Source organism: Taudactylus pleione, unplaced genomic scaffold (genome assembly GCF_031769625.1).
Source record: "Taudactylus pleione unplaced genomic scaffold, aTauple2 ptg000017l, whole genome shotgun sequence".
Lineage (NCBI taxonomy): Eukaryota > Metazoa > Chordata > Amphibia > Anura > Myobatrachidae > Taudactylus > Taudactylus pleione.
This window is the reverse complement of record NW_028284419.1, coordinates 17,749,923-17,765,000: the sequence shown is the minus strand read 5'-3', so window position 1 is coordinate 17,765,000 and position 15,078 is coordinate 17,749,923. Positions and strand designations below refer to the sequence as shown.

General features: G+C 40.8%; 1 protein-coding gene across 4 annotated transcripts in view; it reads left to right on the top strand.

The window, feature by feature from the left end:
- KYAT3 (kynurenine aminotransferase 3) overlaps window positions 1–15,078 on the top strand; it is an 82,415-nt gene that overhangs the window by 32,661 nt on the left and 34,676 nt on the right. For all 4 annotated transcript variants that reach the window (XM_088482212.1, XM_088482210.1, XM_088482211.1 and 1 more), the window contains 2 exons: window positions 5,674–5,732; window positions 14,511–14,655. In XM_088482212.1, the coding sequence (XP_088338338.1) occupies window positions 5,674–5,732; window positions 14,511–14,655 (204 nt within the window). The remainder of the gene's footprint in view (window positions 1–5,673; window positions 5,733–14,510; window positions 14,656–15,078) is intronic.

Below are 15,078 nucleotides of genomic sequence, written 5' to 3'. Positions count from 1 at the left end.
AGGCACCTGGTTACAGTAAAACAAACACACACACACTATTAAACCAGTGTCTAGTAATCATGTGACTTATCAAACAGATGCAGAAAAACAATGGTGTTCTTCGTTTTAATGTATCTTTATTCATTCTCCAGTTTTAACTGAGTTTTGTTTTGCAGGTTGCCATTAATGACAATGGCAACTCGAGAATGAATAAAGATACGTTAAAACAAAGAACACCATTGTTTTTATTATGAAATTCTGCATCTGATTGATGTGTCACATGACTACCTTTCCAATTATAAAAAAATAGAGTTGCATCCAAGATGACCAAATTCAAGATGGCTGCCATACTGGTGACAACCTTAAAAAGTTTTCTCCCACATCATATGTGTATACACTGGATTTATATTTCCTTACTCATTTCCTTTTTTATAAGGGTGTTTCCACATTTATGGACCATATATACACTACCGTTCAAAAGTTTGGGGTCACTTAGAAATGTCCTTATTTTTGAAAGAAAGGCACTGTTTTTTTCAATGAAGATAACATTAATCAGAAATACACTCTATACATTGTTAATGTGGTAAATGACTATACTAGCTGTAAACCTCTGTTTTTTAAAGGAATATCTACATAGGTGTATAGAGGCCCATTTCCAGCAACCATCTATCCAGTGTTCTAATGGTACATTGTGTTTGCTAAGCGCGTTAGAAGACTAATGGATGATTAGAAAACCCTTGTGCAATTATGTTAGCACAGCTGAAAACAGGTTTGCTCGTTAGAGAAGCTATAAAACTGGCCTTCCTTTGAGCTAGTTGAGTATGTGGAGCATCACATTTGTGGTTTCGATTATACTCTCCAAATGGCCAGAAAAAGAGAACTTTCATGTGAAACTTAAGTCTATTTTTGTTCTTAGAAATTAAGGCTATTCCATGTGAGAAATTGCCAAGAAACTGAACCTTTCCTACAACTGTGTGTACTACTCCCTTCAGAGAACAGCACAAACAGGCTCTAACCAGAGTAGAAAAAGAGAGTGGGAGGGCCCGATGCACAACTGTGGAAGAAGACAAATACACTAGAGTCTCTTCTAGGCAGATTGGCAAAGAAAAAGCCATATCTGAGACTGGCCAATAAAAGGAAAAGATTAATATGGGCAAAAGAACACAGACATTGGACAGAGGAAGATTGGAAAAAAGTGTTATGGACAGACGAATCGAAGTTTGAGGTGTTTGGATCACACAGAAGAACATTTGTGAGACGCAGAACAAGTGAAAAGATGCTGGAAGAGTGCCTGACGCCATCTGTCAAGCATGGTGGAGGTAATGTGATGGGCTGGGGCTGCTTTGGTGCTGGTAAAGTGGGAGATTTGTACAAGGTAAAAGGCATTTTGAATAAGGAAGGCTATCACTCTATTTTGCAACGCCATGCCATACCCTGTGGACAGCACTTGATTGGAGCCAATTTCTTCCTCCAACTGGACAATGACCCAAAACACACATCCAAATTATGCAATAACTATTTAGGGAAGAAGCAGCTGGTATTCTGTCTCTAATGGAGTGGCCAGCACAGTCACCAGATCTGAACCCCATTGAGCTGTTGTGGGAGCAGCTTGACCGTATGGTACGAAGAAGTGCCCATCAAGCCAATGCAACTTGTGGTAGGTGCTTCTGGAAGCGTGGGGTGAAATTTCTTCAGATTACCTCAACAAATTAACAGCTAGAATGCCAAAGGACTGCAATGCTGTCATTGCTGCAAAAGGAGCATTCTTTGACGAAAGCAAAGTTTGAAGGACAAAATTATTATTTCAAATAAAAATCATTATTTCTAACTTTGCCAATGTCTTGACTATATGTTCTATTAATTTTGCAACTCATTTGATAAATAAGTCAGTTTTCATGTAGAACATGAAATTCTCTGGGTGACCCCCAAACTTTTGAACAGTAGTGTACCTGTATATACATACATACATACATAAAAAAGGGGGGGGAGGATGGGCTGCACAACCTAATTACAACATTATCAGAGGTGCTACCATGCTGAGAACTGTAGTTCTATTGCAGAAAAAAGGGGGGAAGCTGATGCACACTCTAAGTACTAAGAATAATAAAATATCAAAAATATAATAAACTATCAATTAACATGGTGTTATATAGAGGTTCTTAGTACATATTTGGCCAAAGATGTTTGCCCACCTACCACTTCACGGTGACCTCATCAGGTGGATCCCTAACATCCCTAATACTGACACACAGTATAAATTTATCTAGAACTTACCTGTAATAGTGCCCATTACATGTGTGTACTGCAATGCAAGGACCAATACTAATTAAAATCACCTGGGGCATACATACAAGCAATAGATGATTGGTTAACAGTTGATAAACTCAGGACTTTTCCTGTGTCAAAATATCTCCATTCAACATGTCCCTCATTTACGTGTGTATTTTATTTTGTGTTACCTACCCATTGACCTGTTGTTGTCTGCCTAGTGGTTTCGGTGTACTAATGTTCCTCAAAAAGTTTTTTATATTAAGAAGCCTTAATAAATGTATATTATTTTGTGTTATTTCAAACTGTTTGTTAGTGTGTTGCATAACTGAGCATCTTTGCTTTGCAATTTTATCTATGGGCACGTCTTCAAATTCTGTCCCTGGAAATTGGATTGTAACTATGCTTTTTGGAAATCAGTCCAGTGTGTGTGTGTGTGTGTATATATATATATATATATATATATATATATATATATATATATATATATATATATATATATATATATATATATATATAGGTTGAGTCTCCCATATCCAAAATGCTTGGGACCAAGGGTAATTTGGATATCGGAATATTCCGTATTTTGGAATAATTGCATACCATAATGAAATGTCTTAGGGATATGGCCCAAATCTAAACACAGAATGATTCATATACACCTTATAGACACAGCCTGAAGGTTATTTTATACAATATTTTCAATAATTTTGTGGCTCAAAGAAAGTTTGTGTAGATACATGAAAATTAATTTATATGTCACATACACCTTATACACACAGCCTATAGGTCATTTTATACTTTATTTTTAATAATGTTGCGCCTTAAACAAAGTTTGTGTACATTGAACCATCAAAAATCAAAGGTTTCACTATTTCAGTCATGCTAAAAATATTCCGTATTTCGGAATATTTGGATATGGGAGACTCAACCTGTATATAATATGTGTATATATATATATATATATATATATATATATATATAATATTATACATTGTGGCATTTTCCTGTACAGTACACATCTAACCTGAAACATACACACCACACTTAAACCAAAATCAAAAGTTTACCCTCACAGACAATGCAACAACACTGTTAGTGAAACAAGACCGTAAACTGTCTTGGCACACATCTAAGCCAACAAGATAAGTCCAGAACATTAAAACATCCAACCAACCACAAATCCCAACATTCTTTCCAAAAAATACACAAACTCATCAAACTTTCCCGGTAGTCCAATTGTATAAGGTGTAGCCTCCAGAACACAAAACTATCACACTTCCTACAAATAGATGTCTGTAAAACATATGTACTCAACACTCACCAAGACTACTCATATAGGGGGCAATTCAATTAAATGCGATGGTGAATAGTGGAGAAATGCATTCCCGAAGCCATTCGATTGGCCGCGCTGTTAACCTGTGACTAGAGGATTTCTGCTCGCACCCTCCTGAGGTGCGAACAGAAATACGACTAAACTAGTGCCGCGATGCTAATAAAGTGCTTAGCGCGTGCGCTAACAGCATCGCGGGCAGAATATAAGACTGAGAATTAGAGATGTGCGCCGGACCCCCGTGTTTTGGTTTTGGATCTGGATCTACCCTGATTTTGGATCTGGATTGGTTTTGCCAAAACCTCACCTCCGTGTTTTGTTTTCATGTTTTGGTTTTGGATCTGGATTTTTTCTTAAAAAAAAGCATAAAAACAGCTAAAATCACATAAAATGGCCCTGTTTTTGTTCCTACAGTATAATTAACCTCAATAACATTTATTTCCAGTAATTTCCAATCAATTTTGACCACCTCACAAATATTATTTGCTTAATCTAGTTAAGGCCAAAAGGTTGCATCCAGCTAGCTGGCTGACTAAGCTAAGTGACACAGTGGGAGGCACTAACATGTGGCGGTTCAGTTTCTAATTTCCAACACTGATACAGTGTGTTATACAGTGTGGGTTGGATACACCAATAGTGCACTTACTGTGACAGCAGTGTCGGCAGAGCGGGGTTGCTGACGGTGTCCTCAGTACATGGAATGGCAGTGCTGCAGTACTGGCAGTGTCCTCAGTGAAGGGTACCGGTGATGTCAGCAGTGCGGGGGTGCCAGTGGTGTCTTTAGTGCAGGTTTGCTGGCTGTGTCGGCAGTGCGGGGGTGCAGCTGTGTGTTAGTGCAGGTTTGCTGGCTGTGTCGGCAGTGCGGAGGTGCCAGCGGTGTCTTAGTGCAGGTTTGCTGGCTGTCGGCACTGCGGAGGTGCCAGCGGTATCTTTAGTGCAGGTTTGCTAACTGTGTCGGCAGTGCGGGGGATGCTGGCGGTGTCCTCAGTACACGGAATGGCAGTGTTCTCAGTGAAGGGTGTCGGCAGAGCGGGGGTGCCATCGTTGTCTTCATGCAGGTTTGCTGACTGTGTCGGCAGTGCAGGGGAGTTCTCAATGCAGGGTGCCGGCAGTGTCGGCAGAGCGGGGGTGCCAACGGTGTCCTCAGTGCAGGTTTGCTGACTGTGTCGGCAGTGCAGGGGTGCTGGTGGTGTCCTCATTGTGGGAGTGTCGGCAGTGTGGGGGTCGCTGACGGTGTCCTCAGTACATTGGGCAGCAGTGCAGGAGTGGGGGTGTCGGCAGCGGGGTGTGCTGGCGGCGGGGGATGGCGGGCGCCATCTTTTTTTCCTCCCTTGTAGTGTTTTCAATGGGCTTATTGCAATCAGCATTAAGCCCGCTGAAAACAAAACCTTGCGACTCGACAGAGGGGTCGCAAGGTTTTGACTCGGGTCCGGCAGGGAGACCCGAGCTGCGCTCGGATTGCCCCGGATCCCCGAAATTCAGGTGGGTCCGGTTCTCAGGGAACCGGACCCACTCGTCTCTACTGAGAATGCTGTTTACTGCAACTAAACACCCGACATCAGGCGCTGTAAACTGCGTCTCCCGACCTGTGGAGCGCGATGGGGACAATTGAAGAGCTGCAGACACTCATTCCCAGCACTATATATCATCGAATTGAATTGCCCCCATTGAAAGACATGCACTAGAAGAGGATACAGATATAGACTATACCTGTGTTTGCCTTTTGCATATACATACATGTGTATCACTCTACTTGTGATTCAGCGCAATTCAGAGGCTCATCTCTCCTACTTGTGCATGTTTACTCATTAATTTGCTTGCTTGCCTATTCATTTATACATTCATACATTTACACATTGGTGTTTCAACTGAGTTTAGTTTTTCTATGTCTCATAGCCTGATTAATAAGATTAACCTTTGAAATGCGTAGCTCGAACACCACTCTACCCAGGTTACCTGGACTCGGCGGAGAATAGCCTGCAGATGTCCCACTGTTTTTTTACTACCACGTTGGTTTGTAATATTCGTTTTCTTGCTTGGTCTGTGCGATTTGAGTTACACTGAGTTACTTCATCTAATTTCTTTATTTTCAGACTATGTCTTCAAGACACAAAAATGCTAAACGGATCCAAGGACTTGATGGCAATGTATGGTAAGAAGTCACTGTATAAGAATGATAAACTTCATATTTCAGAGCAGATCCACTATAGTATTCATTTCTTGCCTTGGTGCTCCTTAGGATTGGGGTTAATAGAGCGTTTTTGTTAGGTGTCTGATTGTGGAGCCTAGGGATGTGGCTAAGGGATGTAGTCAGCATCCCTAAAGTCAGAATCCTGACGCTCATTATACCGGCTGTGGGATCCCGACGGGTCAAAATGCTGACAACTTCAAACGGTAAAGCTGGCCACACACTGGACCAACTTACATCCAACCAGCCAACTTGTTGATTGGTTGGAATGAAAATCTGGTAACATATGGGAGTAAATAATTATCAGCAATTTGCTCCTAAATGCCAGAAAACAGATGAAAATGGTAATTCAAACAAGTTTGTTAAATGTTTGATCTAAATTATGTGTTCAAACAACAGTTTTGGTCCATTTTCCAGTGTTTGGGAGCAAATTGCTGATTGGTTGGAATGAAAATCTGGTAAGGAATACAATCAACTAGTTGGCTGGTTGGACAGATCTTTAGATGTGTGGCCAGCTTTAGTGTTAGGGTTAGGCTGTGGAAGGGGAGGGTTAGAGTGTCGATGGGATGGTTAGGCTGTGGGGGGGAGTCGTTAGGGATAGGTTGCGGTAGGGGTGGGTTAGGGTTGGCCAGAAAATCGCCAGCATTTTTACCATCTGGATTTACTGCCGGCATTCCGGCCAATAGGATTCTGCCTGTTTGGATACTGTACCTAACCCGTGACTAATACTGTGGAAAAAGCTTTCCTTATTTAAAAATAATACCAACAAATGTTTAACATTTCCCACAATATATTTGAGGGCCTGGATCCTTTTTATTTCTATACTACAGCATTAGTATCTAATTGTATTGCCCTATAGTCTGCTACAGTTCATACGTAGGGTCTGTAACCTAGACCTCAGCCATCCTAGAATTATTCCCTCCGCATGTAATTCTCATCTGCTTTACCTGTTCTAATTACGTTCTCACTTGTCATGGCCATTATATCTGCTTCCTGTTCTAACCCTGTTTGCACTTATCATATACAAAGTAACCCTAATAATAAAATATAACCTTACTGTACAGACTTACCATGAAATACTTCTGTGCTTACTTCCGTATATACAGCATTCTGCTATATCCCTCATTATCAGTACAATAATTTGTCAGAGCTCCTTCACATTCAGTATATTCAGCTCTCCATCAGTTCATACACTTTAATACAGATCACTACATTAACCATCTCACACAGCTGCCCTGCTATTCCCTTATATACACCATGTAACACAGTTCTCACATGTTATTAAATATATACTCTCAGATCAGTATTCTTTCTTTGCTCTACATTTTTTTCCATCAGCTCATCTACTTTCTTTGTTTAGGTTTCCAGTTCCCTTGCCCACTTCCCCATATGACCCATCTTGTTAAACAACACAGTCTTAGGGCACTATTTACTACAATCCGCATTTAAAATGCGGTTGTAGTGTGATATTTCCGACTACATTCGCATTGTGAATTTAGGAAATATCACAGGAATTTATCAAAAATCCCTTGCAGGGACAGAGCTTGCGATTAAAGTTCTGTTCCTGTATTTTTCTGAAAAAATACAGAGACACTGTTTGCGCATGTGCCCACCGCTGACTACCGCACCCTTCTTGCGTCCCCGCCCACCCCGCTCAGATTACACTTGCCTCCGGTGATGTCGGTGATGTGCTCTGGGGCTCCGGTCAGCTGGTCTCCCGGCCTGCATTGTGACTCCGGTCAGCTATTCTATGCAGTAGCTGACCAAGGTCGCAGTGCAGGAGCTGCAGCACTAATCACCCTGGAAAGATGATGTTTGTCCATGAAAGGTGACGTTTTGCCTCTTTCGGAGACCCGAGTTTTGGTGGTAAAAACCAAACCAAGCCTGCACATCTCTACTTTATTTTAGTAAAAATAATGTTATTAAATAGAGCGCTTAGTGCTTCTGAAACACATTGGGCCTGATTCAGAGCCGCTCGTAAGCGGCCGCTCGTTCGTTCCGAGCGATGTTTGCACAACTGCGCATGCGTACGGATCATAATATGCATGCGCAAACCAGTTAGTGTGGCCGAAAATCGTTTGTTCGCTAAATAGCGAATGCCTGCTATTTTGAGTGACATGATGAGGCGTTTGTAGGTGGTAACAGGGGAAGGTGCTTGAAAACAGGGAGTGGAGATCCGAACGCAGGCGTGCCAAACGGTCAAAACGGGCGTTTTATGGGTGTGCATAATTAATACACCAGCGTCATTGACCACGTCACTGGGTTATTTTATCGTCAGAACTGCTCGCATGATTGCGGTAGGAAAAACCAACCACAAGAATAGCGAGCAGTTCATACGCTGGTCGGTGTACTCGATTAATCTAATAAATAGCGGACATGACGTAGGATGCGAGCGGCCAGGGGGCGTAGCTTTCAAAAAACGACCGCATGTTTTGTACGCTCGTTCAGACCTAGAGGCGTGAACAGACCGCAAAGAGAGAACGGTTCATTTGAATAGCCACCCCTTTTTTCTGAACGAGCGAGCGCAAATAGCGTCCGGCTCTGAATGAGGTCCATTGTCCTCACTTGAAGTTTGAGCACAATGTTTCAGTATTCCCATTTATAACTCAATACTACCATCTGTTGGTAGCAGAGAGCATGCAATAGCACTGTAGAAAGGAACTCTATTATGATACCATGTGTGGATTAATCTACATAAGTAATTATGTTTTTATAGGCCTCTGCAAGAAAAGTTCTTGATGAATATTATGTAATTGTTGTCTCTTTACAATGAGTATTGCAATCAAACTAGTCTTATTTCCCAATGCTGTTACTTTAATCTGCAGCTACTGAAATGTGCGCTACACACCTGACCGACGCAGTGGCCGACCAAGCGACTGATTGGCTAAGCATGGACACTTTCCAATCAACCACTCGATATGTCTGGCCAGTCATCACAACTTTAAAGGCATTTAAATTTGCCCGGCATTGTCATTGTCGCTGGTTCCTATGGCCAGCATGTCTGGTCGGTTGGTTGCATGTCCGTACACACAGCAGATGTGCACGATATAGCTTTCAGATATATTGCATCTTCTGTGCTGCATGGGCGCGAAACTATATATCTGTGAATAATGTCGTTCAGTACACAGATATATCGTGTGTACTGAACGATATATTGTGCGTCGGCTGTGCAAATGATATATTGTGCAGTTTTTACCCAGTTTAAAATAAAGATGCTCTTTGAAACTTTGTTATTCTGGTTATACTAATATTACATATTATCAAGAAAAAACTGTAAACGGACAGTGCTAGAGGGTGTCTATAGAAGTAAATAGTTACGTTAAAGTATGTACACTTAAAATAAAATAGGAGACATTTGCTATAGCAATCGAAGATTAAAATAATTGAATTATCAATACAGCAGACTAAAATTCCCAACATTCTATTACTTTAACACACTCACACGCAGAGTATTTGCGTAGGTTTCTGTAGTACTAGACTACATTGATGTAGGCAGCAAGATATAATGGCAGCCCATATTACAGGTCTATTATAGATCTCTCTGGGTTAGATACAATTGTGAAATGACAGTGCTGTTATCGCAACACACTTGTAATGCCAGTAACTGCATTTTAAAGGGGGCGGCATTAAACTTATAATGCAGCATGTACAGGTTGAGTCTCCCATATCCGAAATACAGAATTTTTTTGGCATGACTGAGATAATGAAACCTTTTGATTTTTGATGTTTCAATGTACACAAACTTTGTCTAAGGCACAAATTATTAAAAATAATGTATAAAATTACCTTCAGGCTGTGTGTATAAGGTGTATATGAAACAGAAATGAATTTCATGTATGTACACAAACTTTGCTTGAGCCACAAAATTACTGAAAACATTGTATAAAATTACCTTCAGGCTGTGTGTATAAGGTGTATATAACACATAAATGCATTCTATGTGTATATTTGGGTCCCATTCCCAAGATATTTCATTATGTTATGCAAATATTCCAAAATACGGAATATTCCGTTATCCAAAATACCCCTGTTCCCAAGCATTTTGGATATGGGAGACTCAACCTATATAAACGTCGAATGCCGTCTATTTTAAAATGCCGTTAGCGGCATTACATGTGTGTTCTGATAATAATGCCAGCGTTTCCCTGTCCCCATAGTTGTCGACAATTTCACGGCAGTGCAGTCCCTCTAGATCTAGTCAAGGAGCTACAATTCCAAAAGATCTACCAACTCCGAGTTCCAAATACACATTTTATTATCCATACTGGGAATCTTTACAGTTTGTGATCCTGTGTTTATGGTCAGGGGCAAATACAGGATTTTTAGATGGGGATTTCCAAATGCTGGTATCAGGAGTCCTGTTTAACAGTATTAGAAAAGTACTTGAACCTCCGTAATACTTATTCTCTTATCTTCATCTCAGGAGGGTGATAACAGATTAATATAATTAAAAATATGCTTTATTGTTTGAATAAAGTATTTTTTTGAAATTAATTAAGTTTTTGAAATAATTTGTAGTTTGTTTAATGAATGTAACATACTCCTGCTGATAAAAGGAGAAAGTACCTGGAGTGTGAGGGGGGTGGGTTCTGGTCAAATGGCAGTTCCTTCAATTGTGAGCTTTAGGAACCGATGAGATGAGGGGAGAAAAGTAGATTGAATACATTTTAAACAAAGGCACAAACACCCACAATGTGGAAAGAAAAGACACACAAACATACGAGGTGAAAGAGAGAAGCATCTACGGGGAGAGACAGAAAGACAAGAGATGTGTATATACCTGCATACAGTGCTTTCCAATGGCGAGCAGTATGGGTATAACTAGGGTTCTAGTGAAAAGAATATAAAAAAAAAGTCTGATCAGGCATGGTAGGAAATTCTGTAAGTAGGTAGTAGTAAACGAGAAGTCTTGTAGGCTGTGGTTGAGATGTTGTTAACAGGAAAGAAGCAGGGCACAAGTCAGGGACAGATCTAAGCAGGAGGAATAGTACTTCAAGATGAGGTTTGAGATGTAAGAAGGGGTGGTGGAGTAGAAGGCTTATGCTGGGTACACACTAAACCATAGGTCTTCAAACTTGGCCCTCCAGCTGCTGTGGAACTACACATCCCAGCATGCACTACCACCTTCTTGATATAACAGCATGCTAAAACTATGGCAGTGCATGCTGGGATGTGTAGTTCCACAGCAGCTGGAGGGCCAAGTTTGAAGACCCCTGCACTAGACGATAGTCATCCGATCCGTTGGATTGGAGCGGCACATCGTCTAGTGTGTACCCGCTATGTCGCTGACGATGCATCATCCCATGCATTGCCAGCGACATCCTCCGTCGGCCCTACATGCAGGACTAACGGGGGATATCGTTAGCGTGAGCCATGCTGCCGAATACAGCATGGCCTTGCCATTGTTCCATCGCTGCTGGCATCAGCAAGTGTGTATACACTTGCCGATCCCGGGCCCTGACGCTGAAGATGTCAGGCACACTAACCATCTTCTAGTGTGTACCCGGCTTTAGAAGCTGAGGGCGAGCAATTTGGTTTCTGGGGAATAGCGTGAACAGTATAGGGGTTTACTGAGTGGGGCAGCAATAGAGGAAGATCAGTCTTGCTTTGACCTTTTGTGACTGATAAAAGTAGGGCAGATAGATGAGGGGTGTAATTTTCAGGTTTTATTCTTACCCCCTAAAATTCTAAATACTCAGGAATCTTTAAGAGTCTTTAGTTACAATATATCAACGTAGGCAACAAGTAAGAAGGTATACTTAAAGTAAAATGTCTAAAATCATAATGTCGACTCAACACTGTTGACTGTTATGTCAACATTGTTAACATGGAACATGTCGACATCTGCAGAATGTCGTCCTGTTCACAATGTCGACATTCTGTATGGACAGGATGGATAAAGTTGAACTACAGGAGGGGAGGGTTAGGCTGCAGAATGGGAGGATAAGGTTAAGAACTAGGGTTAGGGGTTAGCGATACTAGACTAACCAGCTGACCACTAGACCTGGAAGACACCGATGGAGCTGCTGAACCCGTCAAACCAGATAAGTCACCGCTAGACCACCATGAACATTTTGTCGACATTCTAGTCATGTCAACCATTTAATCCATGTTGACAATGTGGTCAGTGTCAAAATGTCAAGCATGTTGACATTACAACAATGTCGACATTCACATGTCTACTTTCTTTTGACTTGACGAATGTTGACAAAATATACCGAACCCTGTACAGTAAATGACATATCAATGTAGTAGATGTTACAGCTTGGCTCCCAAGTTATACTGCAGTAGCACAACCTGATATATAAAGAACGTAGCATTTATCCCTGACCATTCCTTTCAACTATGTCAAGTCTTTACATTTAAGGGCCGAATTCAATTACACGCGAAAAGTGCCGTCTGGCAAAAAGCGGAATGAATTTGCCTCATTCGCCTGTTTTGCTGCACTGTTTTCTCCATGCGTGTCGCCGCTTTTCGCCCTATTCAATTGTAATACAGGCGAAAACGCAGATAGGCAAATGTTATACCAAGCAAAACTAGTGAAAAGGACATTTTTTTTGGGGGGGGGGGAAATTAGTCTATAACCCATAAAAAGCTTTAGGGACCCTGGGAATCTATATAGAATAGTAGTAGTAGCCCTAATAAAGGTATTTAGTGGACTTGTTTTGTTGCAAAAGGCTGTTATATGCATACTTGCATGTGTGTGGAAAATGATAGAAAGCAATGTTTTTTCAGAAAAATAAGTACCGTAGTTAAATTTGGGGTACATGATAATGGGTACTAGTGTATTTTGTTGTCTCTAAAATGAAGGTTTAAAAAAAATCCTTAAAAATACACCTGCTGCAGCCTCTTGCAATCTAAAAAAAAAAACCTGTCTCATCTATATAGCCCCCCACAATACCAGGCCCCCCACTTTTTAGCCATTTTCCAACGCTTTTTGCTTTTTTTTTGATATGTCATTTTTGAGGTATATTAATTTTATTTATTTTTTAAGTTTTTTTGGACCGATTAGCCATTGGGGGGGGGGTGTCCAGAGGGTTCTGGATCAATTCCCCACATTTGCACCCCAAAATAGCAATATTGCACTTCCGATTGGCCTGCCTATATGTGGAGAAACTTTTTCGCCTTTCTTTCATGTAAAGTTTTCGTGTAGGTGAAATCGTCCTGGGATTGAATACAGAGAAAAGTAGAAAAAGGCGAAAAGCACAAATCGGCGAAAACTTTTCTCCAAACGGCACTTTTCGCGGCTAATTGAATCCGGCCCTAAGGGAGACTATGACAAATTCCTTCTATCATACATAGCATGCACATTGCCATCTAGTGCTATCAAGCTATATTGTAACTTCAGTAAAGATTTTCTAGATCTTAGGTCAGTGGTTCCCAAACTTTTTTGAATCACGGCACCATAGAGTATCAGCATTGATTTCACGGTACCCCTAAACCAAACGTTTGTTATTGAGACATTTTTAAAAAATTTGTAAAGTTGTAAAGTGGAGTAAATTGTGCTTACCTGTTAAGGTGCATATACACACAACGATTTTTTGAACGATTAACAATATCGTTTATCGTTCTGTCGTTGAAAAAATCGTTCTTTCTGAGTTAAAACGATGAACGATTATCGTTCATGCACGGTCACGTTTGTAGTTCAGTCAGACTGACCAACTCAACGATTTTCAGTAAGGGAATATGCAACAATCGTTTGTAGTTCAAAAGAATCGTTCATTACATTTAGTAAGAAAACGATTTTAGTAAACGATTTTCGTTCATTTTTCCCTTGAAAAAATTGACGAAAATCGATTACTAAAACCATTCATTTAGTAAATCGTTGTGTGTGTACGCACCTTTATGCATCCATCTCCTTCCTTGATAACCACAACCACCTAAGACAGTGGTTCCCAAACTGTGTGCCCTGGCACTCTGGGGTGCCACAGGACACTTGCAGGGGTGACTCAGGTTGGTGGCTAAGCACCAAATCAAATTATTTATGGTCAATGTAATGTAAATATGTGGACAAACAGAAGCGCAAACCTGTCCACCACCACATAACTGAACCTAAGAATAAACCCGACTCTTAAGTGTTTCCCAATGTTTCTCCAATTCAGCAGTTCACTTTTAAAGCCTGGGAGGGTTCCAGAGACTGCAGTCATTTCAGTTGTTATGAAGCACTGTTCTACACAGTGGAAGTCATCTTGGCTGTGAATCCTTCAGTGGGCTCAATCCAAATAACTCAAGGTGGGAGTTGCCTTTGCAACGGCGTGAAAACGCCACCAACCATATCGAAATTCGCCCCCCTCTTCTTGGCCCTATTTCGTCCCAGATTCGTGGGTTTATGTACGCAGCCCTATGACTGCATCATGAATGTGGCATATAGCCGAACTTACTTTCAGCCGCAATGATATTATATATGATATGTTACCTGGATTGAGCCTTGTGTCTGCTGCATTAGAAACGCCTATCCCTCCTGATAAAGCCACCTACTCCAAGGGAGTGAAATAGAAAATGGTGGACATATTTAGCTAAGTATATTTTTGCATTATACTACTGCTTTGTAAACGTTTTTAATTTAAAGGAAATAAAATAAACATATACATTGTCTTTAATGGGTTAGATGATCTTACTTTCTAAAGTAAAGTTGACTGGGATTTTTTATTTACACATCATGTATAAAAGGGACAATGTGTAACCCTCTACTCCTACCAGTAACCATGCTATATGGTGGTAATATGATGTATTCCTGTACAGGGTTGAATTTACGGCACTTGCTGCAGATCCAACAGTTGTCAATCTTGGGCAGGGATTCCCAGACATATCTCCTCCTTCCTACGTGAAAGAAGGGCTAGCACAAGCAGCAGCGGTGGATAAACTGAACCAGTACACACGTGGCTTTGTGAGTAGAGACTGATGTTTTTCTCAATATACTAAATATATTGATGATTTACCATCTTATGGTCAATCTTCTAGTCCAGGGACAGTGTTGTTATAGGAGTTTGTATATGCCAATGTTTTAAACAATATTTTCATGGGTGCTATGCTGCTGGCCAGGTGCATAATAATGATGTAATGTGCAGACCTGCCTTAGTACAGAGTAATCCCCATTATGATAGTTCTACTGAACTTAGTTATGATGTCATTTTAGATTATATATATATATGTATTACTAGCTGAAGTACCTGGTATTGCCCGGGTTTAAATCTTCAAGTTATTAAGTTTTATGTGATGTTGTCCAATTCCATCCAGTGGAAGTCCCAGAACAGGCTCCCTGGGTCAAAGTTTTGCCCGGCGCACTCCACTGTGAAGTCCGACCGGGACC